The sequence below is a fragment of the Rattus norvegicus genome, chromosome 8 (genome assembly GCF_021556685.1).
Source record: "Rattus norvegicus strain SHRSP/BbbUtx chromosome 8, alternate assembly SHRSP_T2T, whole genome shotgun sequence".
Classification (NCBI taxonomy): Eukaryota; Metazoa; Chordata; class Mammalia; order Rodentia; family Muridae; genus Rattus; species Rattus norvegicus.
In genome coordinates, this window is record NC_141541.1 from 118844622 (window position 1) to 118872210 (window position 27589).

General features: G+C 43.3%; 1 protein-coding gene across 48 annotated transcripts in view; it reads left to right on the forward strand.

Annotated features, from left to right (window-relative positions):
• The window catches only part of Lrrfip2 (LRR binding FLII interacting protein 2), a 102704-nt gene that overhangs the window by 12186 nt on the left and 62929 nt on the right, over positions 1–27589 (forward strand). For all 48 annotated transcript variants that reach the window (XM_087561478.1, XM_087561482.1, XM_087561486.1 and 45 more), the window contains 2 exons: positions 8292–8435; positions 25803–25889. In XM_087561478.1, the coding sequence (XP_087417604.1) occupies positions 8346–8435; positions 25803–25889 (177 nt within the window). In that variant the 5' untranslated portion in view covers positions 8292–8345. The remainder of the gene's footprint in view (positions 1–8291; positions 8436–25802; positions 25890–27589) is intronic.

Below are 27589 nucleotides of genomic sequence, written 5' to 3' on the forward strand. Positions count from 1 at the left end.
TCTGAAGGTGTTGTGTTAACTTTTAGATAACTGCTTTCCTAGTCTCAGAGGCAGCTAGTGTCTCATTTCCCATGTGTAAATTCACTGTGATGACTTTCTATGTCACTCCTGGTGTGAGTCAGCACTGATGTTGGACCAGCCTTTCTGGCAGCTGTCCTCAGTCTCACTCACGGCCTCTCTCTCATTCTCTTGTCTTCCCTCTCCTCAGTTTCTCTCATGTTAGCATTGTAGACCCTATTCCCTGTGCTTGTTTAAATTTTAACTCTTTATTTTCTGTCTTTTTTTCTTCTGTGAGATTTCCTGAACTTCGTTTACCAATTGTCTAAGAGATTATTATTGTTATTATTAATTAATTTTTTTTGAGACAGGGTTTCTCTGTAGTCCTGGCTGTCCCAGAACTCACTTTGTAGACCAGACTGGCCTTGAACTCACTGAGATCTAGCTGCCTCTGCCTCCTGAGTGGTGGAACTAAAGGTGTGTGCCACCCACCATCCTTTAGTTCTTTATTGAGGTAAAATCCACAGATCACAACATTTACCCATTAACCTAGTGCTCCCTGGTTCTTCATGCATCTACACAGCTGTCTAGCCAACACCACCATCTGACCCCAGAGCCTTTTCATTACCTCTAGAAGAAACCATTGCCTTCACTCCTTCCCTCTAGGCTCTGGGAAGCAGTGTCTGCTCTCTGTCTTTGTGTGTCACCTCTAATGGACATGCTACAGAAATATCTACAATATGGGATCTTTGTTTCTGGTTTGGCTGTGGATAAAGTCTTGGAGGTCTAACTGCAGATTATATAGAGACCTTAAAAGTGATGTTGATCTTTTTTTTATTTTTTATTTTTTTATTTTTTTTTATTTTGGGCCTGGCCCTCACGCCTGCCACTTAGAGATGCTCACAGCTCTGTAGAGGTCAGACTGCTTATTTCTTTCTGGAGTCACTCTTTACAGGTCTTTATGCTGACAGTCACTGGGGGCTGTCCTCAGTTAACCTTTCTCCACTTAGCTTTATGCATCGTAAATATTTAATTCCAATTACAGCCTCCCACTGTCACCCATGCCTCAGAACTTAGGATTTACTGTAGTTTAAGGAAGTAGATGAAGTAATTGTGGTTGCTCCTTATGCATACCTGGAACTAACTCAAGTCTCCCATCTTCCTCCTATGTATCTGTGTGCTGTCTTTGTACTCGTGTGTCTGATAGAGGTGTGCAGAGGAGTTGGTCACCATCGTGTGGGCACTAGCAGGTCATCATGCTTGGTAGCAAGTTCTTTTATCCACTGAGCCATCTGTCTGGTCCTCAGCCTTTTATTTTAAAGGCATTAAAACATCAGTGATTTATGTTCGAAATGATGATCATAGGTATATATACTAGACTTTGAATATGGAATTAAAAAAAAATCAAAGGAATTGAAGTGAGGCTCTCCACAGCCCTCCTGGTGCAGGTCAAGACCCAAGGTCTCCAGCCTGGTGCCACCCTCCCTCCAGCCGACCTTCTACCCAGCTTCTCCATTTCACTGTGGAACGTAGACCCAACTTTTCTATGATAAATGGCACACAAAGCCCTTTCTAGTGCGGTTACTATTCTCATCCGTTCATTCCACATTGACTGTGCATCTCCCTGTGCATAGCTAAGGGCCTGGGTGGTAGTTCTGCCACATCGTGCTTACCTAGATATGCAAGGCTGCAGCTCCATGCCTAGCACCACAGCCAGTCAAAACTGTGAACAAGGTGCACACTTTTCAGCCAGCACTTCTTACAAACCAGATGCCCCCTTTATTCAGTTTATTGTTAGAATCTCCAAATTGGTTATTGTAAGTTTATTGTTGCTTCTGTATGTGTCTTTTGTGTGTGGTGTTTGTGTGTGTGTACCTGTGTGTGGAGGTTAGAGATTGAAACAGTCCGGTGTCCCAGCTATTCTCCATCTCATGCATTAAGGCGGTGTCTGGCCGGGCCTGGTGTTTGCTGATCACTGTCTGGCCAGCCAGCTTGCCCCAGCTTGTCTCCTACATGGCTGCTGGAAACTCAGACTTGTCCTCACACTTTCACAGCAAAGGCTTGTTTCTGAGCTGTCTCCCCAGCCTCCCCAAATTCATGCTTTTTGGCTAGGAGGTAGCTCTGTTACAGCTCTCAGGTGTTGTTTTAATCAGCAGTGTTTAAAACTTAAAGGTGGAAGTAAGAATGTCTTGTGTATAGTTTTGCATGTGCATAGTTTAACATAGTTGCTGGCTTGGATTCTATGCCATCGTTTCTACTGAGTAGGCATATTACATTTGCCTTTTCTTGTTTCCCTTGAGTTTTCTGAAACATCTTATTACATGATGTTGATCTGTGTGACATTAAGCTTTTAGTCTCAGCTTGTGTCATTTCCTGTTTTGTTTTATTATAGATTAAAAAAATTGGGGCAGTCATATTTATTCATGTAATTTTGGTTTTTAAAATTTATTTATGGGTGTTTTGTTTTGTTTTGTTTTATGTGTGGGTGCTCTGTCTGCATGTACACCTACATGTTAGAAGAGGACAAGAGGTCATGAGCCACCATGTGGTTACTGGGAATTGAACTCAGGACCTCTTCTGGAAGAAAGCCAGTGCTCTTAACCACTGAGCCATCTCTTCAGCCCCTAATTTTGTTTTCTTTATTATTAATCTTTTAAATTTAGTTTGAAACTATTAATTATATGTGTGTGTCTGTGTTGGAAAGTACACATGAGTGCCAGTGTGCTCGGAGGCCATAGATGTCAGAGCAAAAATGTGCCTCACTCAGGATGAGACCTAAAATGGTGTCATTCTTGTGGCCACAGCCCTGCTCAGCCTCCCAAGTACTGGGATTATAGCTGTGTGCCAGCACACCTCGCTTGTCTTGTGTTTGAAAATGTACAGTTTCTTACCTCCCCACTCTTGGCTCTACTACAGATGGACTTCAGAGCTTGTCCTTGACACCTTCTCCTTGATTCTGATTTCACAACCTTTTTTTTTTTTAATCAGTGATAACATAATTTTCTTCACATGTGACAGTTTATAGAAATTTTCTTAATCTGTTAGCTTCTAAATGCTACTTGTGACATAGCATTTAATAAAGAAACGCTAGACCTGTACACTGAAAACACGATGTCGCATGGCAAAATAAGGACGACAAAGCAACTGAAAAGATCCCATTACTTTGGGACAGGAGCTTGATAATGCTAACGTAGTATGCAAACTGATTTATATAGTCCTTGTAATTGCTACTATAATTCAGAGAACATTTTTCTTTTTTGTTTATTTCTTCCAAAAAAAAAATGACAATCTTCCTAAAATCAACCTGGAAGTGCACAGGACTCTCAGGTCAGAAACCTTAAAGGAACAGAGTAAGAGTTGGACGACGCACTTTTCCAATTTTAACAATTATACAAAGTCACACAGTTAAGGCGTGACACAGTGTAAAGAGAAGTGTGTAGATGGAATGGACCGAGTCACCCCTGCCCCGCCTTCTGCCCGTACGTGCATAGCCAGGTGATTATTTCTGTTTTAGCACTAGTGTGTGCATGGACAGAGTGTGTGGGCTCTGTGGTGCAGCTGTGGTGGTAAGAGAACAATGCCCGAGGACTTGGCTTTTTCCTTGCACCTTTCCATGAGTTTTGGGAATTGAACTCAGGTTGTCCGGCTTGCTTGGCAGGCACTTAAGCCCATGGAGTCATCCTGGCTTTCCACCTCATGTTCTATAAGGGTGGCGTGCTAGTCCTAGAGAAAGAGGAGTATTTTCAGCACATAGTGCCAGGACAAGTAGATGTGTTCACATTGTAAAGAAATAAAACTTCATGAATCATAGAATCAGCAGTAAATATTGTGGCCTTGGCATAGGCAGTTGTTTCTTGCATACAAAACTAAAAGAAGTGACAAAAGAAAAAAAATAGTGCTTCCTTAAAATAACTTTCTTCTTTTTACATGTATAAGTGTGTTGCCTGCATGTATAGCCGGGTACCACGGATATGCAGTATGCACAAAGATCAGAAGAGGGCATTTTTCTAGGACTGGAATTACAGAGGTTTGTGAGCCATCATGTGAGTGCTGGGTATCGAACCTGGGTCCTCTGGAGGAGCAGCCAGTGGTGTTTCTTGCTGAGTCATCTCTGCAGCCCACACTTCTCTCCTCCTCATCAGAGGTGGATGGAGCACTGCACAGATGGCTAGTCAGTTAAGAGTGTGCGCTGCTGTTGCAGAGGACCTCGGTTCGGCTCAGTGCTCTCACAGCAGGCGGCTTGCTACTTCTTGTAACTGCACTTTTAGGGGACCAGAGTCTCTGGCCTCCACGGGCACATGTACTCATGCATGTGGAACATATGCACTTATGTATACATTCATATAAAAATAAAAATAATCTTAAAAAACATGGATAGACAGATATTAGGGAAAAAGTGCCTTGCAAATTCTTGATAGATTTTTCTTTTCTTTGTTTGTTTTGAGATGGGGGTGTCACTATGTAATCCTGGCTGGTATGGAATTTGCAGTGTAGCCCAGACTGTCCTCAAACTCAGAGTTTGCTGCTTCTGCTTTCCGAGTGCTAGCATTAGAGGAGTGCCTTCAAGCTAGCAGGTAGAACAGGTAAAGCTGTATGGCATGTTTTGTAAAAAGTCTTTAATTTTAATTTAAAACCTCCATATTGTATAGTTATATTGTGTATTTCTTGGTTTTTGCTTTCAGCATTGTTCTTTGTTATCCGGTTTATGTGGTTCACTTTCACTTATTTGTAATTTATTATTGTTATTATGTGTGTGTAATAATGCACACGTGTGTGTGGTGCTGGAGGAGGATGCCTGGTGCCCTCTCATTCTCCACCTTATTCCTCTGAAGCACCATCTCTTGCTGAACCTGCTTTGGGGTGGCAGCCCCGGACATCTTCCTATTGTCACCACCTGCAGTGCTGAGGTTACAGGCACAAAGCTCCACCCAGTTATTTTTAACAGTGGTGCTAGGGATTTGAACTCAGGTCCTCATGCTTGCACACTAAAGACTCTAAGCCAATGAGCTGTCTTCCCAGACCTCTTCTTGTTTTTGTTTATTTTCGTTTTAAGTCTTTGTCTTTAACACTATACTTTTTTCCATTGTTTCATCCTCTGAGATACTTCACCAGGCATAAAGAAAGAAGGTCATTTGAAGGACACTAGAAAGTAGTTTCCTCTCAGGTTGCAGAGAATGCATTTGTTGGTAAAAGTACATTAAGTTTGGGTTTTCTACAGTTGATAACTGATTATTATAAAAAGTGCCTCAGACATGTAGCCAATTACTGTTCATTTATAGAATAACATTTTGGCAAGGAAGGAAATGCAACCATTGGCATGCCATCTTATGAGGCGAGGAAGAGGACAGATTATCTGTGTGTTGGGTATGGAGGATAGTGTGTGTTCAGACCACAAGACTTTAAAAGGCATTTATAGTTGGTAGGCTAACCCTGTGGAGTGTGGGCATTAGACGTCATACAGTGTGAGTTAGCAAACCATTAGATGTTCACACTCTTTAGAGAGTGAGCTTGTGTTCAGTTTCCTCCTTTTCTTATTCTGGGATGTCCTGGGCTTTGACTCATACTGTTGTTTTCCTTCTTTATTCGTTTGGAGACAGGCTCTCTCTCACTCTGTACCCAGAACAATTGAAGTCTTGCATGTTACCAGGCTGGGCTACATCTTAAAATGTTTTGTACCTTTTTCAGTCTCGATGCACCTTTTATTTCTATGGATTTTGCATGTGACTTACTCATTTTATGTGTTAATCTCATTATGGTTTTGGTAGGATTGATGTCTTGAACCAATCTCTTTTGCTTCTCTTTCTCCCCTGACCTCTCTTCTAATTCAGGGAATTGATCATTCTTTCCTTTGCCAATCTTTTTTTTTTTTAAGTTAATATGTAACTATTTGTATGAGATTACCTTTACTTTGTCTTCTTTTCAAATCAAATGTTTAAAAAAGGATAATTCCTAATTCCCGTGCCTTTTTGTTGACCTAGTTGTTTATATTTTTCAACCATTATTTCCCCAAATATATTCTTAAAAAGTTTTAAACTATTCAGAAAGTTTTAAACTATACAGAAAAAAATGTAAAAGTTTTAAACTGTACAGAAGTTTTAGACAGTACAGAAAAGTTGAAACAGTTGATCGCTGTCACTGAGTGCAGTGACCCTGGTGTCTGGACTCCACTGCCCGTCTTTGTCGTGGCGTACATCGGTAGCAGATGCTGGTACATTCAAACACCCCCTTCAGCTTGCACGTCGTTAACTGACTTCCAGATTTGAATAGAGAGTTTTTCTTTTGAGGCAAACTTTATTTAGAACAAATATATACAGTTTATACATGTGCTGTTGAAAAGCTTCTTTAGTTCTGTATTTGTGTAGACTGGCTGCCTTCTGCTAAGGAGTCTGAAAACTGCAAGGCTCCAAACATACCCAAACTCATGTATTCCTCCACATCCTCAGAAGTAGACTTTAGATATCATAAAACATCTTACAGATTTTCCTTTCATGATATAAATGTTCTTCACAATAAAATGATAATAGTCAAATGTATTTTAATTTTTTACAAATCATTCCTTGGGTCAACAAAAATCCTAACTTGACTACTGCTCTTACCTGTGTGAAATGAAGAGGATAACCAAGGCTCTCTTTGTTTAGCTAGAGCCTAAAACTGTGGCCAGCACAGTGATGTGTTTTTTTTTTTTTTTCTTCCTGGAGCTGGGGACCGAACCCAGGGCCTTGCACTTGCTAGGCAAGTGCTCTACCACTGAGCTAAATCCCCAACCCCCACAGTGAAGTGTTTATAACCTCAGGTGCTCAAAAGGATGGGCAGCCTGGTGAGGACCCATCTCCAGAGGCAGAAAGAAACGGGGCCTGAACAGGTTGCTCATTCAGATGGCTCTTGCTTTATCCAGCATGCAGCCCTGGGCTCAGCCTTAGGACCGTAAAACAGCACGATCTAGATTGTAAACAGAGATGAGGAATGGCCTTTGTCAGTTTTATAAGTTACATAGGTAAAAGAGACAATCAAAGATGCTTTGAAGATTTCTGGAATGTTTAATAGTTTACTAAATGCCTGCATTAATTGTGACTCACTGAGTCTTCATGGAGAAAGATTGGAGACTTCTAGGACAACTACTCTGTACTTAGAAATACCTTTTCAGCTGTTCTTTTCAGACTGGAAATTTGTTTGCTTCTATTCAAATGTGATTTACCTATGTAGTGAAAAGATAGGTCATCCTCAGTTTAATTTTTTGGCATTATTTTTTGAGAAAGTGTCTCACTGTGTGGCTCTGACTGGCCTGGAACCCACAGAACTCATTTGTCTGTGTCTATCCAGTGATGGGATTAAGGGTGGGTGCCACCAGGCCTAGCATCTACTTTTATTGACAGACATAAGCCAGTTTGGGACTAGAGAGATGTCTCAGCAGTTAAGAGCTCTTTCTGCTCTTTCTGAGGACCCAGGGTTCAGTTCCTAGCATGCACATGGTGGTCGACAACAGTCTGGACCTAGTTCTGGGAAATCCAGTGCTCTCTTCTGTCCTCCCTGGTGCCAGGCATACATGTGTTGGTACATGGAATACATTCAGACAGCTACTCAAATCTTCTAAAAACTAAATGTAACTCAAGGTAATAAGAAGTTATTCCAGAAAAGATAGAACTGGCTGGCATGGACTGTCATTGGGAAAAACACTTCTGGTGTGGTGGTTTTGCTTAATTGTCTAGAATCAAGTGAACTCAAGTACATGAAGGTTACTTGTATTTTTAACATACTCTGTTCTAAGGGGGCAAACTAACTTGAGGGATCTTGGTGTGCCTATTGCAATGAAATGTCTCCAGTTTCCTTTATTAAAGTTAGGAAAAAATACGTAGCCTTACCAAGGTTGGGGTAAATGAGTTGTTTCTCAGAGGAACTTATAGAAGGGCATATGCAGCTTGTTGTGCATTCTGCCTGCAGCTACTCACTCATGCAGCCTCAAACTTCAGACTGAACGACTTTCATGAGACATCTTTCTTGACTGGAAATAGATTTTAGAAGAAGTCGTATTACTCTTATACTGTTAGGTACAGTTACATTTTGATTGTAGTTTCTGAGCTAAGAATGTTCTCATAGGTTGTGAGTAGTTTAGGGACCTTAGTAATTGATATCCATTTAAATATTCTAAAAGGCTCTAAAATAATGTGGTGGTGGGAAAAGGAATTCTCTCACTGATTTCTTTGAGAAGAAACAGAATTGCAGTGCTAAATTTGAATGTTGAAGCCTTACAACTCCATGATGAAAACATCCTAACTTACTGTTTTTGTTTATTTCAGTGCTGAACACGAGTAAACTCATTTTCAGAGTTAAAAAATTATTAAAAAAACAAGATGGGGACTCCTGGTTCTGGAAGGAAAAGAACACCAGTGAAAGATCGATTTTCTGCAGAAGATGAAGCTTTGAGTAACATCGCCAGAGAGGTGCGTGCTGAGGTGCAGAGGGGGTGCTCATGGATGCTGGGGAGGCAGCCATTCACTGGTCAGCTGGCTGTGGAGTATTTTCGAGGAACAAGACATGATGCCTGGCCTTTTACATCATAAATCTGTCCTACTAACATCTACTTAGATTTGTGTCCCTTCTGATCTGATTATCTGATTTTCTGAGAATTCATCTGAAAATAATTTTCACTATAGTTATGTGTTTTGTGTATGCTTAGAATTTTGGAGGTCTGAGAACTGAGCTATGCAGCTCTCAGAGCTGCTGGTAAATGCTGACAGAAACTGCCCTTAAAGATGTTTGCTCAGATTTCCTATCCAAGATTGCTTTTTGAAACATCGTAGTAAATATTTGTGTGTCTCTCTCTCTCTCTCTCTCTCTCTCTCTCTCTCTCTCTCTCTCTGTCTATCTATCTCTCTCTCTGTCTATCTATCTCTCTCTCCATCCATCCATCCGTCTGTCCATCTGTCATTTTTAAGAGTGCGTCTCATAAAGGCCAGGCTGGCCTTGAACTTCCTGTGTAGCCAAGGATGCCTTTGCCCTTCCGACCCTCCTATCTGTACCTCCCATCAGTGGGATTACAAGAGTCACCACTGTGGTTTATGTGATGCTGGACCTGAATTCCAGGGCATCGTGCAGGCTTGGCAACCACGCTGGATCCTGGGCTCTGCTGGGACTTTCGTATTTAATCCTTTAGATACTAGCAGCTTCTTGGGAGGTTTTGTTTTAGTTTGTTGATACCTTAGGGGAAGGGAGGGGCCGTAGGAGGGAAGAACGGGTTTTTTATGAATCTCTGCAGCATCTCCTGTTTAGGTGAGCTTCAACCTTCCCAAGGTTCTTCCACCTATGTTTCAGATTCTAAGTGTAGCTGCAGGTTTGCACTTAGCTTTTGAATGATACATTATAACATTTTAATTGTGATTTTTAGCTATAGGAAATATCCGCATAGGCCAATCCATAGAAGTTGATGGATTATGATACCAGAGCTAGGAGCAGTAGACAGTGACTGCCCAGGTATCAATACTGATGATTGAACAACTCTGTGATTATACTAAAAACACTACATTATACACTCTACAGATGTGAACAGTTGCAGATGTAACTATGAAACAATTTTTCAATTAGGCAAGATGGCAGTGATATCCCCTTGCTATTTTAATTTGATCTTTTTCGTTGTTGTTATTTAAAAGTTTCTTCCTCATGCAGTCTAGCCTGGCCTCAAAAATCCCTATGAAGATGTTGAAATTTTGATACTCTTGACTTTATTATCCCCACTCCCATCGTAAACATGGAGTTGTGTCACCACATCTTTTAAGGATTTTTTTTTTTTTTTTTTTTGGTTCTTTTTTTCGGAGCTGAGGACCCAGGGCCTTGCGCTTCCTAGGCAAGCGCTCTACCACTGAGCTAAATCCCCAACCCCTAAGGATTATTTTTTAATCGTTTAATCGTGTGTCCATGTGTACAAACATAGAGGCCAGGGGTCGATATGCAGTGTCTTCTTCAAATGCTTTTTGCCCCTTTGTGTGTGTGTGTGTGTGTGTGTGTGTGTGTGTGTGTTTGTGTGTGAGACAGTGTGCTGGTGGAGGTCAGGTGACAGCTTTCAGAAGTCTTTTTTTTTTTTCCATGGTGTCCAGGCTCAAACTGACATCATCAGGCTTGCGCATCAGGGCTTTTGCCCTCTGCACCCTGTTGCTCTTGTGCCTGATCTTTTGAGACAGGCTCTCTCACTGGAACTGGAGCTGGCATTTTGGCTAGATGGGCGGCCAGCTAGCCTCAAGGATCCTCTTGTTTCTACACTTACTCAGCGCTGGGAGTATTGGTATGCACGGCTTTTTAACATGAGTTCTGTGTGACTGAACTCTGGTCTTCATGCTTGTTTAGCAAGCATTTGAGTATAGAATTAGAATAGTATTTGACGCAACATTAGCTAAAACTGAGGAGGACAGTATTGAAATAAACAGGTTATCTAAAAAGCGGTTATAAAATTACTTTATAGTAGAAGCCAAATAGTTTTAGCTAAAAAAGATATTTTAAAAAGAATGAAAATATAGTCCTTTATAGTGACCTTAAGTATTTACATAAGTCACACTTTTAGATAAAAATTAAAATTACCAAAGTGTTTGTTTCACAATTGAAGGGGGCTGCGGGGAGGGTTCCGTGAGGCTTGCCTCACAAGCCTGACAGTTGCAGGTCCTGGAGATTATGTGGAGCCAGATGTGGTGGCTTACATCTGCAACCCTCTCAGACTTCTGGTGAGATGGAAGGGAGGAGGCAGGAGAGTTGCCTGGAAGCTTGAGGATCCCTAGCCAGAGGTACATAGTAGGGCAGAGTGAGAGACCCTGTTTCAACAAGGCTAAAAGTAGAACTACTTTTGTGGTGATTGGAATATACTTGGCCCAGGGCCTGGCATTATTAGGAGGTGTAGCCTTGTTGAAGTAGGTGTGGTCTTGTTGGTGGAAATGTGTCACTGTAGAAGTGGACTTTGAGACCCTCCATCTAACCACGTGGGAGTCAGTCTTCTCCTAGTGGCCTCCAGATGAACATGTAGAACTCTAAGCTCCTCCTGCACTGTGCCTGCCCGGATGCTGGTATGCTCCCTCCTTGATGATAATGGACAGAACCTCTGAACCTGTAAACCTGTAAGCCAGCCCCAGTTAAATGTTGTCCTTATAAAACTTGCCTTGGTCATGGTGTCTCTGCATAGTAGTAAAACTCTAAAAAAGACAACTCTCAAAATTGTCCACTGAACCCTACATATGTTCTGGAAAACACACACAAACACACACACACACACACACACACACACACACACACACAAAATCTACTTTTTTAAAAAGAATATTGGAGCATTTACCCCTCTTAAAAACCCAATTATATATACTAAGGAGTAGTCTGAGAAGAAACTGAAACCTTTAGAAAGGATTGTAGATAGTCTTTTTTTCTATAAATATGTTTATTATCATTTTTGAGAATCTCATATATGCATTTAATATAATTGTTCATATCCATCCTGCATTATGCCCAACTACCCCTCACCCAATCTCCCTCCCAACCTCATGTCCTTTTTCTTTTTTTTTAAATAACCCCATTAAGTCCAGTTAGGGCTGCTGTATTTACATGGTGTGGGTGCACCTGCTGGAACACAGCAGCCTGCCAAGGGTCACATCCTGGGAAACTGGAGCTGTCAGTGGCCAATAGCTCCTTAGCTAGGGGTGGGGCCTCATGAGAGCCTCCCCTGTCCATGCCAAAATGTTGACTGGCTTGATCTTGTCTAAGTCTTGCGTAGGCAGCCATAGCTGCTGTGAATTTCTGAGTGGCAAGGACCCTGTCATATATAGAAGACACGGTTTTAAAGCAGTCTTTCTAATCTGGCTCTTAACAATCTATTTTCTTTTAGGTGACCTAAATTCTTTTTAGTGGCTGAGTAATAGTCTGTCGTGTGTATATTCTTTCTGTTCCTCTGTTGACTAGACTTTATTGGATTGCCATTTATTGCCTAAGGAGGTAATAGCCAGTAGGTATCTAGCAGAACCAGAAACGTGGAGTTTTTGATTACAGATTAACAGCTTGAGGAAAAGGTATGGGGAGGCAGATTGGACTTAGGTAAAAAGACACATTCTAGCAGTACTTTATGGAATGGCAGCCGTAAGAGCTGATGAGAGCTGATGGAAATATTGCTGCTCTGAGTAATTGAGTTATTTTTAGGTCATGGTAAATAGAAGATTAGAAAAACTTTTGGCAAGTACAAAAGCTTTCTTAAAATATGGATTACTGGGGCTGGGGAGATGGCTCAGTGGTTAGGAACACTGGCTGCTCTTCCAGAGGTCCTGAGTTCAATTCCCAGCAACCACATGATGGCTCACAACCATCTGTAGTGAGATCTGACGTCCTCTTCTGGTGTGTCTGAAGACAGTGACAGTGTACATAAAATACATAAAATAAATCTTTAAAAAAATATGGATTACCATAGTGAGCAGGAATTATGAGTATTAATTCCAGCTTTCACTTAAGGGTATAGTTACTTTTTAAATAAACATGAACTTTGGTTTTTTCGTTTGTTTGTTTGTTTGTTTGAGACAGGGTCTCTCTCTATATCTCTGACTGTCCTAGAACTCACTCTCTAGACCAGGATGGCCTCAAACGCACAGATCCACCTGCCTCTACCTTTGCCTGCCCACTGCTGGGATTAAAAGCATCTGGTACCACTTAGCTTGTGTTTTATTTAATTAATTTAAGTATAATTTTCTTTCTCTCTTTCTTTCTTTCTTCCTTCCTTTCTCTCTCTCTCTCTCTCTTTCTTTCTTTCTTTCTTTTATTTTTGAGATACGATCTCCTTATGTGTTGTGTTGGCTGGGAGCTCACTGTGTAGACATGGTTAGCCATGGCTGGGAGCTCACTGTGTAGACATGGTTAGCCATGTCTGGGAGCTCACTGTGTAGACATGGTTAGCCATGGCTGGGAGCTCACTGTGTAGACATGGTTAGCCATGGCTGGAAGCTCACTGTGCAGACATGGTTAGCCATGTCTGGGAGCTCACTGTGTAGACATGGTTAGCCATGGCTGGGAGCTCACTGTGTAGACATGGTTAGCCATGGCTGGGAGCTCACTGTGTAGACATGGTTAGCCATGGCTGGGAGCTCACTGTGTAGACATGGTTAGCCATGGCTGGAAGCTCACTGTGTAGACATGGTTAGCCATGGCTGGAAGCTCACTGTGCAGACATGGTTAGCCATGTCTGGGAGCTCACTGTGCAGACATGGTTAGCCATGGCTGGGAGCTCACTGTGCAGACATGGTTAGCCATGGCTGGGAGCTCACTGTGTAGACATGGTTAGCCATGGCTGGAAGCTCACTGTGTAGACATGGTTAGCCATGGCTGGAAGCTCACTGTGCAGACATGGTTAGCCATGTCTGGGAGCTCACTGTGCAGACATGGTTAGCCATGGCTGGAAGCTCACTGTGCAGACATGGTTAGCCATGGCTGGCAGAGCAAACTTCTACTCTTCAGTACACGTTTACTTAGCGTCTATTGTGTATGGACACTGCTGCATTTAGAGGGTAGAGAGTACATGGTTCCACCATGGAGTTTAGATTCAAAAGGCGAAGTAGACACTGACAACCCACATAATGGATTCTTCCTCAGATTTTAGATACTTAGCAATTCCCTTTTGTCTTGAAAACTGGTTATCTGTGTCTGCTATAGTCCCTGGAATTCTTAGAATGGAGGAAATATGTAATGTGTGTATTTATAACTGTTTAGTGCTTTGAGAGAACAGTAAACAGTTTCATTAAAGAGTGTGCCACAAGGGACATGTTGAGGGCCTTGGGAAGGCGTCCTTGGAGGAAGTGGCCTTTCACCTGAGGTTTGAAGGATGAGGGCTATTCCTCAAGGGAGAGGGAGTTGTCAGAGAGCTTTTGTAAGCCTTTGAGGTTGAAGGAGTGTATAGAATTCGAGGACTAACAGCAGCCGCAGCTAAGGTTTACTCAGTTTTTACTATATGTCTCAGTACTTTAGTGAACAGCCTCAGGCCCTGTATGGGTCACTGTTTCATCAGTGCTGGATATAAGCCACAGAGACATCAGTAACCTGGCCAAGTCCATATTGCTTGGAAGGGTGAGAGCTGGAATTTCCCACAGTTCCTGAGCTCTTAAAGATGTGGATGGCATCATCTAGGGCTCTAGTTACTTCAGGTGTCAGCTCAGACAGAGGAGAGGAAAGAGGAATTAATTGATTCAAGCTAGGAGTTTACAGTTCGGGACTAGTTGTGTTCCCTAGGATGTTTGGCAATATATGCAGACATTTGTGTCTGTCACTGTGAAGGGTGGCATGGGGAAGGTGCCCTGGCAGGTGTGGGTAGAGGCTGAAGATGTTGCTAAACTTCTCAGTGCACAGAAAGCATGATTAGCCAGGGATGAGGCTGATGGTAGACTCTTCTGGGTCTGTCTGTGTGAGGACACTGGGGAAATATTGAAGGTTTTGTGTAGGGGGTGGACTGATAAAAGGACGGCTTGTATAGGCTGGAGATCACATCAGAGAAGAGGCATCAGTGCTTTCAGGTGAGTCAGGAACCACGGGTGGTGGGGACGGTAGGAATGGGGAGGTGAGTAGTTGGTGCGCTTGAGTGGCTATGGGTAGGTGACAGAGATAGGACACAGGCGAATACACCTGGATAGATGGTAGGGAGAACCAGATTGGGGGGCATGATTGGGTGTTGGCATGTGTCAGGTGGTTGTGAGATAGCCACATAGAGACTTCACAGGGTGGTTTGAGATCACAGACTTCGAGTTCAAAAGCGAGGAGTGGCCGTAGCAGATTCTCCTTCTTTGTATTGGAGACATTGAACATTGGCGCGATTGGACTCCTAGTGTGATCGTCAACATCTAGGGTGAGGGAAAGATGACTTCCCTTTGACTAAGTTATAAAGAGTTCCAGGTCAAGTTAGAGTTTTATCTTTGACACTTTTTTTTTTTGCTTTATATATTTGATTTAGATTATTCTGTGCAAATTGGGTTTGTGAGAAAAAAATAATTCCAGGAATCAAAGTTACTCTTCTTTGTAATTTAAATGTGTTCTGAATGTTGATTCACAAAATTCATAAATGATTGTGAAATAGCAGTTACTTTTCTCAGTTATGAGAAGTGTTTTTCCATTTCTACCCAGTTAAAAAAAATCAAAATGTCCTTCTCCTTTCTGCTTACTGACTTTACTAGCACATTGTCTGAAAGAGCTGGTCTAAGTTGTAACTCTACCCAGAATTCCTTCAGGTGTCTTAGTGCATGCGTTGAGCCAGTTCCTGTTTCTCCCTTATCCTCAGCTGAGGAGAAAAGGGAGAGAGAGAAGGAGGTGAAGCACCCCTCTCCAGGCTACCCTATTTACTGCCTGCCTGTCACTTCCTACCTGCTTGTCACTGATTTCAGGAAAACCAGTATTTCACTGTTGCTTGGCTTGTTGCTGTCTGGAGTCAAGAGAGCGTGATTGTGCTGAAGGTTTCATTCTGTCTGGGTGTGACTGAGATGTCCACTGTCACCTTGTCTGGGTGTGACTGAGATGTCCACTGTCACCTTGTGTGGGTGTGACCGAGATGTCCACTGTCACCTTGTCTGGGTGTGACCTCATTGTCACCTTGTCTGGGTGTGACCGAGATGTCCACTGTCACCTTGTCTGGGTGTGACCTCATTGTCACCTTGTCTGGGTGTGACTGAGATGTCCACTGTCACCTTGTCTGGGTGTGACTGAGATGTCCACTGTCACCTTGTCTGGGTGTGACCGAGATGTCCACTGTCACCTTGTCTGGGTGTGACTGAGATGTCCACTGTCACCTTTTCTGGGTGTGACCGAGATGTCCACTGTCACCTTGTCTGGGTGTGACTGAGATGTCCACTGTCACCTTTTCTGGGTGTGACCGAGATGTCCACTGTCTTCTTTGGCATTTAGATCATTCAGTACCAGTACTGTAAATGGGAAGACATTGCCCGTGTGTCTCCCACTCCCACCCCCAATACGTTTACATAGCTCTGTAGACCTCCTCTGTTAGGTTGTATCATTGCAGAGACTACATTTTGCTTTTCTTGGGCTATTTATTAGTTTGGAACCAGACTTCAGTAATTAAACCTCCTAACCTTTGATTTCCTTTCTTATTTGGTAAGATTGTTTTTGCTGTCAAAGGTCTCTGAGTAAAAAGAAGATAGAGTTGTTTGACATTATGACATGATGAGTTAAACTTTACAGATTTTATTGTTTTAGTTTTATCTAATACATATCAATGCCTATGTTCAGAAAAGTATCAAAGCTTTTAAAAAAAATTGTTAAGCACAATGCATTTCAACGTCTAATTGAGAAAAAGGATACCTCACATTTTGTTTGAAGGGAAGTTGCTAGGAACATGGAATAATAGCTCTTATTTGTTAATTTGGAAACCATGGCAACACAATAAATATTATGTCTCTTAATTTGTTCTTCAGTGTTCTTTTGGCCTGAGTGCCATGGAAGAATAAACAAAATTAACAGTAAATGCTGACCACGCGCTACCTGAATTAGTCATTTTTCTTGAGGGTTTCACTGTTTTTTTTTTAAAGACACAATCTGACTGTATAGCCCTGTCTGACCTCAAGTTTGTGATCCTCCTACCTCAAGCTCCCAAGTGCTGGTGTCATAGGCCTCTGCCTTCACAAAGATCGCTAGTAAGAAAAGATTATTCCAGCTCAGTGGCCCCAAATGCATAGTGGTCCCTGCACCTCACTTCTCTGATTTTTGTATTTTGAATCCCAAGGGTGTGAAACAGGTAGTGGGATGTGGAGAACTGAGCTGCTGGGCTGGTAGCTCATGGCCTCTAGTGTGTACCGTGGGAGGTGGTGATGCTGGAGGAGTCGGCCCATCAGGAGGGGGGTTTTCTGCTGAGGAGTTGGAATTGACTTTGAGCATTGTGGGGCCACAATCAGATCAGGCCTCGGGCAGTTTCCCTAGTCACCATGGGAAGTGTCTGGGGGCTGGAGGAGGAAAGAGCATGGTGAGAAAGTTCTGTTTGCATCCCTGGAGATGATGAGAGCCAGAAGGAAGCTGTGGCAGAGGGAAGCGGGAGGTTCAGGGAGAATGGCAGAGTGTGGAGACTTTGGGAGCTGGGTAGGTGGGTGCGGGGACTGAGCTGTGGAGGGGGCTAGGGAAAGAGACGGATGGAGCCTTATGTGTGGGCTTTTGTCACTTCATCTTCCAAGTGGACAGACAGTGATAGAAGCTATAAACAAGGAGGAAGATTAGAGGAAAGATTCTGTTTGCTGAGGGATTTATCGAGTCTGAAGGATCAGATGGGTGGCAGAGGAGCCCGCTGAGGACATAGATTTGCTGACTTTTATCAGCTGAAGTTAGTATCATCCAGGAGAGACGATAGAATGCAGAGGCAGGAGGTTAAGCCTGGAAACTCCAGTTCTGTTAACATTTTAAGGATCCACAAAAGAAATGTGTGTCCACATAGGATTCGGGAGGGGCATATTAGAGAGCACAGAGAAAACCAAAAGGCGTCAGTGCTGCAGGACACCAAGAGCTTTCAGGAGGAATGAGGGGTTAGCGATTTCAGCTGCCCAGAGAGAAGTGAGATAAGAACTTAGGAATTCCACTGGGCTTGGTAGTTAGAGGTCATTAGTGACCTCTGACTGAGTAGTTTCAGTTCAGTGATTTGGGCAAAAGCCAGACTGTAGTCATTTGAACTGAGTGGGAAGTGAGGAGGGAGCTATGTGAGAGCCGGGCTGTCAAGGGAGACTGTAGATCTGAGCGATCTGAGCGGGTGGGGATTCCTTCCTCAAGAGATGGGACAGACCTTGTGCCCATTTTGATGAGCCAGTAGACGGAGACGCAAAGACAGGAAAGAGCGACAATTAGGACAGGCCTGGGTGGGTGAGTCTCACATGGCAGTTTACAGGGGTGTGTTTGAGGGTGGTGGGCTCGGGGCAGCTTTGACCTCAAACAGGAAAGGAAGGGCAGCTCTTCAGTGGGACTTCAGACAAAGGAAAAAGGACAGCATAGAACCTGGGAGTCTGACCTGGGCAAGAAGATGTGGAGGGAATGCCTCCTTCAGGCCACAGCATGTGTTTTCTACTTTAAGCACATCTTCAGCCACATTTGGAAGATTCCTTCTATGGTGGGAAAGCATCGGCACCAGAGGAGAAATAACTCATGTGGGAGAGAGAAGAAACTTGATATTGCAGAACTTTCTCCATTGACAGTGAATACTGTTTCCATTGTGTTTCTTTAAATGCTCTCCTTCCTGCCTATTTAAAAGTCTGTACTAGTAGGACACAGTTTTAAGTGGTACCTGTTTTGTTTTCTAAAGCCTCTGTGATTCAGAGTCAGTATGTCCTAAAACAAAACAAAGCACCTATTCCTGGCTCACTAGGTACTCTTCATAACTTGATGATCCCACCCCAATTTACAGAAGGTTTTATGTCTTATAGTTGGTTAACTCTGTTGCCTTTGAATTGTTACATACTAGAATCAGACTATTGGGAAGTAAACGTGCCTTTGTTTCATACCAGAATAATAGTCTCAAGTGAGATGTGCTATTCGGATTTTATCAAAGTAAATAGTGAACACTGCCCGGCTGATCAAGCAGCCCCTCCTTCCTTGTCTGTCCAGTGAACAGAGTTATGAAAGCATTGGCAGGTCTCAGGTGAGCCCCTGATGGGAATGCTTCAGGAGCCTACAGCAGATTTAACCTGGTCACTGCCTGCTGAACTGAAGCAGTTACAGAATCTGAATTTGGATTGCAGAAAGCTAATGAGTGCTTTTGGGTGTTAGACACCATGAGGTCTAGCAAAGCTGACTGTGCTTGTTCCTGGGGGTTCAATAGGCTGACCCAATAGCATATAGCAGGAAGTCTCCAAGAAGGGAGCAACTGAACTTAGGAAGCTTTCTTCTGCTCTAGGTGAAAATGGTAAGAGCTGTTGGGAAGGGAGGAATCTGCTGGAAGGGATCTAGGATAGATGTATGAGGTTAGGAGTCCTGCGGCTTGAGTGGGATGGCATGGGCTCCCTTGCAGGAGACGGGGGACTAGCAAAGCCAGGCTGCCCACTGGGCAAGGGTGGAGTTGCTTTCACTCACTCTGGTCTGCTGCTAGCTCATCCGTGAGGTATTAGAGATATGGAGGCTTTGATGAGAAGTGAGTGTGTGGTGCTGGACTCGAATCCTCATTGGCTCAGAGCTGAAACTATGGTCAAAGATGTGTGGAAGGTGTGGCACAGTAAAAGGAGGTTATCTGCATCTGGTGTACAGGGGTGTTTATCTGCATCTGGGGTACAGGAGTGGTCAGAGAACCAATAGAACAACCAGTGCAGCTCCACAGAAAAGAGAATTGGAGCTCATTTGAAAACCACCCACAGCAAAGCTTTGCGGTTTGTCTGAGGAGATTGGCTCAGACTACATGTATAGACAGGTTGTAGTAGAGTGGTTAAGAGTATGGACTACAAATGCGAGTCTTAGGATGTGGGTCTTGGCTTCAGTATTTGCAGGTGAGGTGATGTTATTGACAAGGCATTTGTCCTTTGCACTTCAGAGATGATTTTGTGCATAAGAAGCAATCAGGCATCCAGTTTGCTAATAAGTCAGTGTTCAAATGGCAACAGAGCAGTGAGATCTCCCCTTGCCTACTATCTGCAATGTGTGGCTTTTGTTTGTTTTTTTGAGGTGGGATCTTGCTATGTTATTTTTGCTGGATTCAAATTCCTGGGCTCAAGATTTTCTGGCCTCAGCCTCCTGACCAGCTGGGACTACAGTTATAGCAGACTGTGCCAGGTGAAAGTTTGGGTTTTGATTATGAGGAAGTTATTCTGATAATATTGTTTAATTTTAGGTAAGGTTATCCTTAACAGACCTGCTACAGTTTGAATTGGATTCTGGTGTATTTTCACAAGCTTATTCCTCAGACTGTATTCCTGGATCATGATGTTTAAAGGATTACTTAGGGTTTACTTAGTAATTGGTCCAAGAAATGCTATATATTCTGCACCCCTCTTTGAGACTCTAATGTTCGTTGTTGTTAATATTCTGACTTAAAAAGAAGTTCAATCCACGACTTCCTAAACCTTCTAGGTCATAAAATCTCCTTTCTTCTGCTTATACATTAAACTTTGTGAACTAGAATTATGTATATTTTAGTATTTCTCTTTCTTTTTCTCTCTTGCTCTCTCGCTGTCTGTCTTCCTCTTTCTCTCTCTCCCCCTGCCCTCTCTCTCTCTCTCTCTCTCTCTCTCTCTCTCTCTCTCTCTCTCTCTCTCTCTGTGTGTGTGTGTGTGTGTGTGTGTGTGTGTGTGTCTTAGAGATGGGTTCTCTTATAGCCCAGGTCGGCCTCAGACTTGTTATGTAGGTAAGAGTGGCGTATTTCATGCCTTGTACCTGAGGGCTCGTTAAGTGCACCTGATTTAGTAAGAAAGCTTATGGTGTAAGGCAGTGGGCCAGAGAGCTGGCTCAGTGGCCACTGTTGCAGAGGATCTGGGTTTGATTCCTAGAACCAACATGGTGATGTACAACTGTGCAACCTAGGCTCAGGCAATCTGATACCTTCTTCTACTCCTGGTCACTGCATGTGCATGGTGCACAGGCATGCATACTGGCAAAGCACCCATGCACATACAATAAAGACTGAAAGGATATGACTCAGTGACCAACACTCGCCATTGTAGGATACTGCATGCTTTTAACATCTGCTTGCTGTGGTGTACAATTAGCATCTTTATCTAATTGCAAAGCCTTTCATCAGCCCCTGAAGAGCTCCTTTCTTAATTAGCAGTCACTCCCTATCTCGTCCTTCCCTGGTAACCAGTAGTCTAGTTTCTGTCTGTATAGATTTGCTTGGTCTTGGTATTTTATAGACATAGAATCACACGTCACTTGCGTCACTTTTTATATCTGTTTTTTCTCACTCAGTGAACCATTTTCAAGGTTTATCTATGTTGCGGCCGTTGCTAGTCTGCGTTCATACTAATGGTGAGTTGTGTTCCAGTAGTGGATGCTCACGTTTGGTTACCCATTCGACAGCTGCCGGAATGTGCTTGTCTCTGCATTTCGACTGTTAGGAGCAGAACTGTGAATATTGGTGAGAACATGTGTCTCCATCTCCTTAGGTTCACATCTAGGGGTGAGTGCTGGCCTTTATGGCAACTCTGTATTTAGCTTCCCGAGAAACTGCCACACTTTCCCAAAGCAGCTCTATACGTTGTCCACTTCAGCAGGGTTGTGTGGGTTTTCATTTTGTCACAGTCTTGCCAGCTTTAATTACTTTGCCTTAAAAAATAATTTGTTTTATTAAAGCCATTCTAGTAGCTGTGATGTGGTGGCTTAGTGGATGTGAGGTCTTTTTCCATCTTTTTTACCCCCTTCTTTCTCATTAACATTTTTTTAAAAGATTTATTTATCTATGGTAAGTACACTGTCGCTGTCTTCAGACACACCAGAAGAGGGCATCACATCTCATCACAGATGGTTGTGAGCCACCATGTGGTTGCTGGGAATTGAACTCAGGACCTCTGGAAGAGCAGACAGTGCTCTTAACCGCTGAGCCATCTCTCCAGCCCCCAACATTTTTTTCAACTAGTCTTAAGATAGGTGACACAGTTTTGGTCAAGTTCTTTCCATTAATCAGCACTGAGAAAAAAACAAACAACAGTAATGACTCAAAGCTTCCATATACATAAAAGCATGTGTCCATACAACATCGTTTCTTCCTGAAGGTTCTTCCGTACTCATCTTTCATGAGATGTTCTCTTTTCACCGACCAGGTACCAAGGTTAGGGATGATCCTCGGCCTGTCCCTGAGCTCCCTGGGCACAGTTGATGGCCTTCCCAACTCTTGTGCCTTCTTGGAGTATAGTCAGAGAAGCTTCTTAACAGGCAGCCTTGCTGGGGACCTCACCAATGCTGACAGCTGCACCAGCATTCAGCTTCATAGCAGAGCAGCAGTGAGTCTTGCCTTCCGCACACTCTCAAGCAGTGAGCTGTGTGAGGCGGGTAGGCAGACGGGAGCTCCATGGAGTTAGTCTGCATGGCTCGGGAGAGTGGCTTCCAGTGACGGGCCTGGGGCTTTTCCTCCTCTTCTTTGCTGTTATTTTCAGCATTGCCTGGACAAACATGTTTAATGAACAGGTCCCTCAAGAATAGCTTCCCTCAAAGCTTCATGGAGTGTTTCAACACACTTCAGTTCTGACATCATTGGCTGGAGAAAGGCAGCCACTATACTGCATTTGAGAACTCTAGTTTCCCTCGGTTCCCAGGGAGCATATCAATACCACCAGTATTGTAAACATTCTGGAAGGGCAGGCACATAGGCTTGTAGTTCTACAAGGTGATGGCAGGATTCAGTCTGTTCTTCAAGTGTGTGGTTCCACTGGCATTGCCACCTTGTGAGTGACATTCCATCCTGTGCACAAAGGCATGTTAGCACTTGACTTAGCCCAGGAATTCGGCACAAATGCTCAATATAAGGTGGAGCTCATTTTCTTAGTGTTAGCGCTGCCTTACTAAGCAAGAACTTTGTTCCTCTTCTGGTTCCAGGGACCAACCATTAGTTGTTTCATACCAAGTTTATGCGCTAGAAGGTATGCCTGTCTTTTTTTAAAGACAGATTTCTCTGTGTAGCCCTAGCTGCGACTCCTTTTATAGCCAGATAGGCCTCAAACTCAAAGATCCACCTGCCTCTGCCTTTCCATTGCTGGGAACTTTTTGAGAGACCACCTTTAAATTTACCAACATCAGCAGCAACGGTCGAGGCAGCAATGCAGTTCCTGCTCACGCACTGGCTGTCACACTTTATATAAATGTCTATGCTAGGGCGTCAGTGCTGGTCACTTAATACTCGCAGGTCTCGGATGCCCACAGGAGATGTCAATGGTGAGAGCTGCTCACGCTCAGCCCTCATTGTATCTGAAGTCCCAGACACATTCAAAGGAACCCCTTTCCCATCTCAGCTCCCTACTTCACAGGCTTTAAAATCTGATTGCTACATTTTATTTTATGTGTCTGAGTGCTTTGCTTGCATATGTCTGATACACCGCATGTGTGCCTGGTGTCCAAGGGAGTCAAAAGAGGGCATTAAATGACTGGAATTGAGTTACAGATGGTTGTGAGCTGCCATGAGGATGCTAGGAGCTGAACTCCAGGTCCTCTGCAAGAATAGCGAACTGCTCCTAATCACTGAGCTCTCTCTGGGGCCATACTACACACAATTTTAAATGGTTCTTTTTCTTTTTCTTTTCTTTTCGTCCAACTACATTTGCAGATCAACCGGGCAGTAGTGTTAGACTAGACTACACGTCCACTAATGCTGGTGTTGGTAGACGGAGCTCCTCCTTTCCCACTCTCATTTAGGTAGTTTTCATATGTCTGTGTTCTGGTAGCAAATACACTGCAAAAGCCTGAGACTTTGTGTGTGTGTGTGTGTGTGTGTGTGTGTGTGTGTGTGTGTGTGTGTGTGTATGTGTGTGTATGTGTGTATATATGTATGTAATGAGATCTCTCTGTGTTGCTTATCATGCTGTAGGACCTGAGCTGCTATGGTCCTTCTCCCTCGGCCTGCTCAGTAGTTCAGACTAAGGAGGATTACAAGTTCATGCTACAACACACAGTGTGGGTTGTCACTGTTGGAGACAGTCTCTACTTAGGCCAAGCCAGCATGAAGCTGGACATGTAGCCCAGACTGGCTTCAAGTTTACAGCTCTTGTGCCTCAGCCTCCTGAATGCTGGGATTACAGGCGCACGTTATGGTTTTAGTTTGTTCCATTCCCCCATCAGCCTCCACGTGCCTCATATTTCAAAGCACAGCCACCAGCATCACTTTTAGAGAACTGGCCCTGTGACCTGAGTGCACAGGAGATGTTTCAACCTGAATTCTAGTTCCACGTTTTCTCATGCTAGTGTTAGGAATTGGGTCATTTTAGACTAAAAACATAAATGGTTTAGGCTTCCAAATGTTATTTCATGTGTGATCATATTCTGTATTCCTGCACATTATGTATATTTTGTACATTTATATTTTATAACTGTCACCTCAATTCTTCTGCAGAACCTTGTTATCTTTCAGCCCTGAAACTGTCCCTATTCAACACTGACGTCTTCACTCCCCTTCCTTGTAGCACTTAGCAGCCATCCTTCTACACTGTGTCTCTAGGAATCCGACCTTAGGTACCTGTGTCAGCGCATTGATGGAATATTCATCATCTGGTCTACCTTGCTTCATTTGGAGTTTTTATAAGGTTCATCCATGTAGTCATATCAAAGTGTCCTTCCCTCCTCAAGACTGAGCAGTATCCTGTCATAGGTTTTAATGTAATTTGCTTATCCATATATTAATGGACCTTAGGGTTGTTGTCACCTTATGGTTTTGGGGACTGTGACACTGTAAACATTGGTGTATGTAGTCTGTTTGGGTCTCTGCTGTTAAGTCTTTTGTATTTTATCTTTCAATGGGATTATTTGTATCAATGGTCTTTCTGTGTTTAGTTTTAACTTAGTTTGAACTTAGTTAAGTTATAAAGGCACATAGAGAGATGAGTATATAGTGTTTATGAAAGACAAAAGCAAGTAATCATCCTGTGTTGTGGGAACTCTTTCCTCAGGAGATGAAAACAGATGCTTGTTCTTTATTATAGGCCTCCCACAGCAGACCAGAATATGATTCTACTGACGTTAGTCAGGGGCCACTTACAGGAGCAGAGTAGCCGAGCCGCCCCACGTCTCACCCTTTGGGAAAGGATGGGTTTTGTAAAGCTGCTTAGGTGGCGTCTTCCCGTCCACCATGTGTACTCGAGCACCCCCTGAGACCACACAGCCATGTGCAGTTGGGGTAGTTTCACTCAGCAGAAAAGGGGAAGGGGGTAAGATGTGAGGAGCCTTGTCTCTGCTTTCACCTCTTCCCTCCTGTCCTTACAGTCCCTCCACTTCTTTCTTTAACTACAGGCAACAGGAATCAGTAGAGGGTTTTAAACACCTGAGTGGCGTCAGAGACATCGTTGGCAGTTTTATGGTCATGTAGAGGATGGATTATAGGGCCGGTTCTAGAGAGGTGGGTTTGAAGGTGGCTGTCATGCAAGCAGGAGACAGCTGAACTTTCCTGCCGTGACTCCATTTACATCAAGTGTGAGGACAGCAGGCTCTTAGACATTAGCAGTTGCTTGGAGCTGGTGGGGTATAACAGGGAGTAATTATTCATGCACGTGGGCTTTCTCTTTGAGGTTCTTGAGTTAATAGTACTAAAACCCACTAAATTATATTCTTCAAAATGGTGAGTTGGTCTGCAGCCAGTCGCCAGGACCACACCTGGTCTTCTTTAAAAATGGAGCTTTATAAAAACCAACCAACCAACCAAACAAACAAACAAACAAATGGTGCTTTCCCTTTGATGCTTAAATTCTATCTTAGTTTAAGAGGGAGGGAGAGGGGTGGAGGCAGACCCTGGAACCAGCCGAGTTCTAGACAGTCAGTGATAGTGAGCTGGAGACAGTCAGTCACAGCGAGTTTAAATATTGGCAACATGAAAATCAAGTAGCAGGTGTTTTTCAAGTTGTCAGTCTGTATGATTGAATTGCTAAGAAAAGAAATAAAGGAACAGAGCGAGTTTTGGGGAAGTAAGTAGTGGGCTGCGTATTAGATGGGTAGTCAAGGCAAGCAGCTGAAGATAATGACCCTGACTTCACGATGTGAGACCAGAGAGAGAGGGGAACGAACGAAAGTTGAAGTCAGGCAAGCTTGTTAAAAATGATACTTCTTTTTCCAACCTTCCTGGAAGATATGTCCAATTGTTCCTTGTCCTCAAGTCTGGTATGAGAGTACTTTTGCCATCTCTTTGTAAAACTGAGGCTTATGTTACTTTTCAGGCTGAAGCAAGGCTAGCAGCAAAGCGGGCCGCCAGGGCAGAAGCAAGAGACATCCGCATGAGGGAACTGGAACGACAGCAGAGAGAGGTAACGGAAGCCGCCTTAGCCAGTGCATACGTGCTGCATGTGTGAGGGAAGGAAATGATGGAGGAGAGCTCTCACTGTCTCAGATCTCCATCCCCAGGGCTGGCATACAGAGGGCTTTGCGACACACACACACACACACACACACACACACACACACACACACACACACACGACATTATAGTGAGACAGCGATAGGGAAATCCCATGGTGGACAGGTTCTTTCTCAAGGTGCAGCCTGGCATACAGAGGGCTTTGCCCCATACACACACACACACACACACACACACACACACACACACACACGCACGCACGCACGCACACACACACACACACACACACACGCACACACACACACACGACATTATAGTGAGACAGCGATAGGGAAATCCCATGGTGGACAGGTTCTTTCTCAAGGTGCAGCCTGGCATACAGAGGGCTTTGCCCCATACACACACACACACACACACACACACACACACACACACACACACACACACACACACATGACATTATAGTGAGACAGCGATAGGGAAATCCCCATGGTGGACAGGTTCTTTCTCAAGGTGCAGTCTCCTTCCCTGAACATAGCTCTGACCGGTCTTGCCTTCCTGGTCAGCAACTGCTTTTTCTTTTTAGATAAACCAGTTCAGAATGAACACACAGAGAGGAGGGGGCGTTGCAGAGAATATATGAAAAGGATGGGTTGTTAAAGGAACAGGGCCCTGGGGTGGCAAAAGTAAGGCCCCTTTATTCTTCACTTCATAATTCCAATTCTCTGCCTTCACAGTAATCAGCTTAGTAAGTCTGTTCTGGACATTTTCCTGTGTACTGTAATATAAACGTGGTTCCTGTCTGCATCATTACCATGCTCACTGCCAATCCTGTGTCCACAGAGTGGGGGAGACGCCTCCATAATGAATCTTTATGCCAAATGGGGAAGTTTTGGAATGGGAGGTTTTACATGAAATGTATGCAGGTCCAGGCAGAAACATGGCAGTGAACCTTGACCCCCAGCTAGCTGAGTCCACATGCTTAACATTTTGAAGCTTATGTGATAAGGTAGGGAAATGTTCATGCAAGAATATGGGGAAAACCCCAAACTATAAAATTGGTCGGACACCCCAATGCAAAATAAAACAACCAGTGCTTATATCTAGGGTCAGAAAGAACTGGGTTCATTAGTACCTTGGTTTGACGTGTGGAATTACAATGGGTTTCATCATGTTCTGTAGTTTATTGATCTATATTATGCTTTTATCATCAAAAAAGTGGAAAAGAGTAAAATGGGTAAATGGAAATTACCTAGCATACTTGTTATCCTTTCTCTCTGTCATGGACTCGAGTCTGAAAACACACATATTTTACTATTGTATTTACAAAGGGAAAAACATTTGTGGAGGAGTAGAAAGCAATTTATTTTTATGTTAATGATAAGTTAAAGAAATGTATAGATTTGTGTTCTGTCTTGATGTGCTTTTCTCCCTTAGGTACAGCTTCCGGTACTGGATACAGTTCTTGGTTGGAAAGCAGGGTTCCAGTGCATTGTCTTTATGCTCTTGAGATTACATGAAGTTATAAACAGAGGGAACGGTTATTAATAGACGTTCTATCTATGCAAAGAACCATGCATCTTTTTGTTACTGAACATACTACCTTATTAATTTCTGGAATTTTCAAAGTATAGCTTTGAGTCACTTACT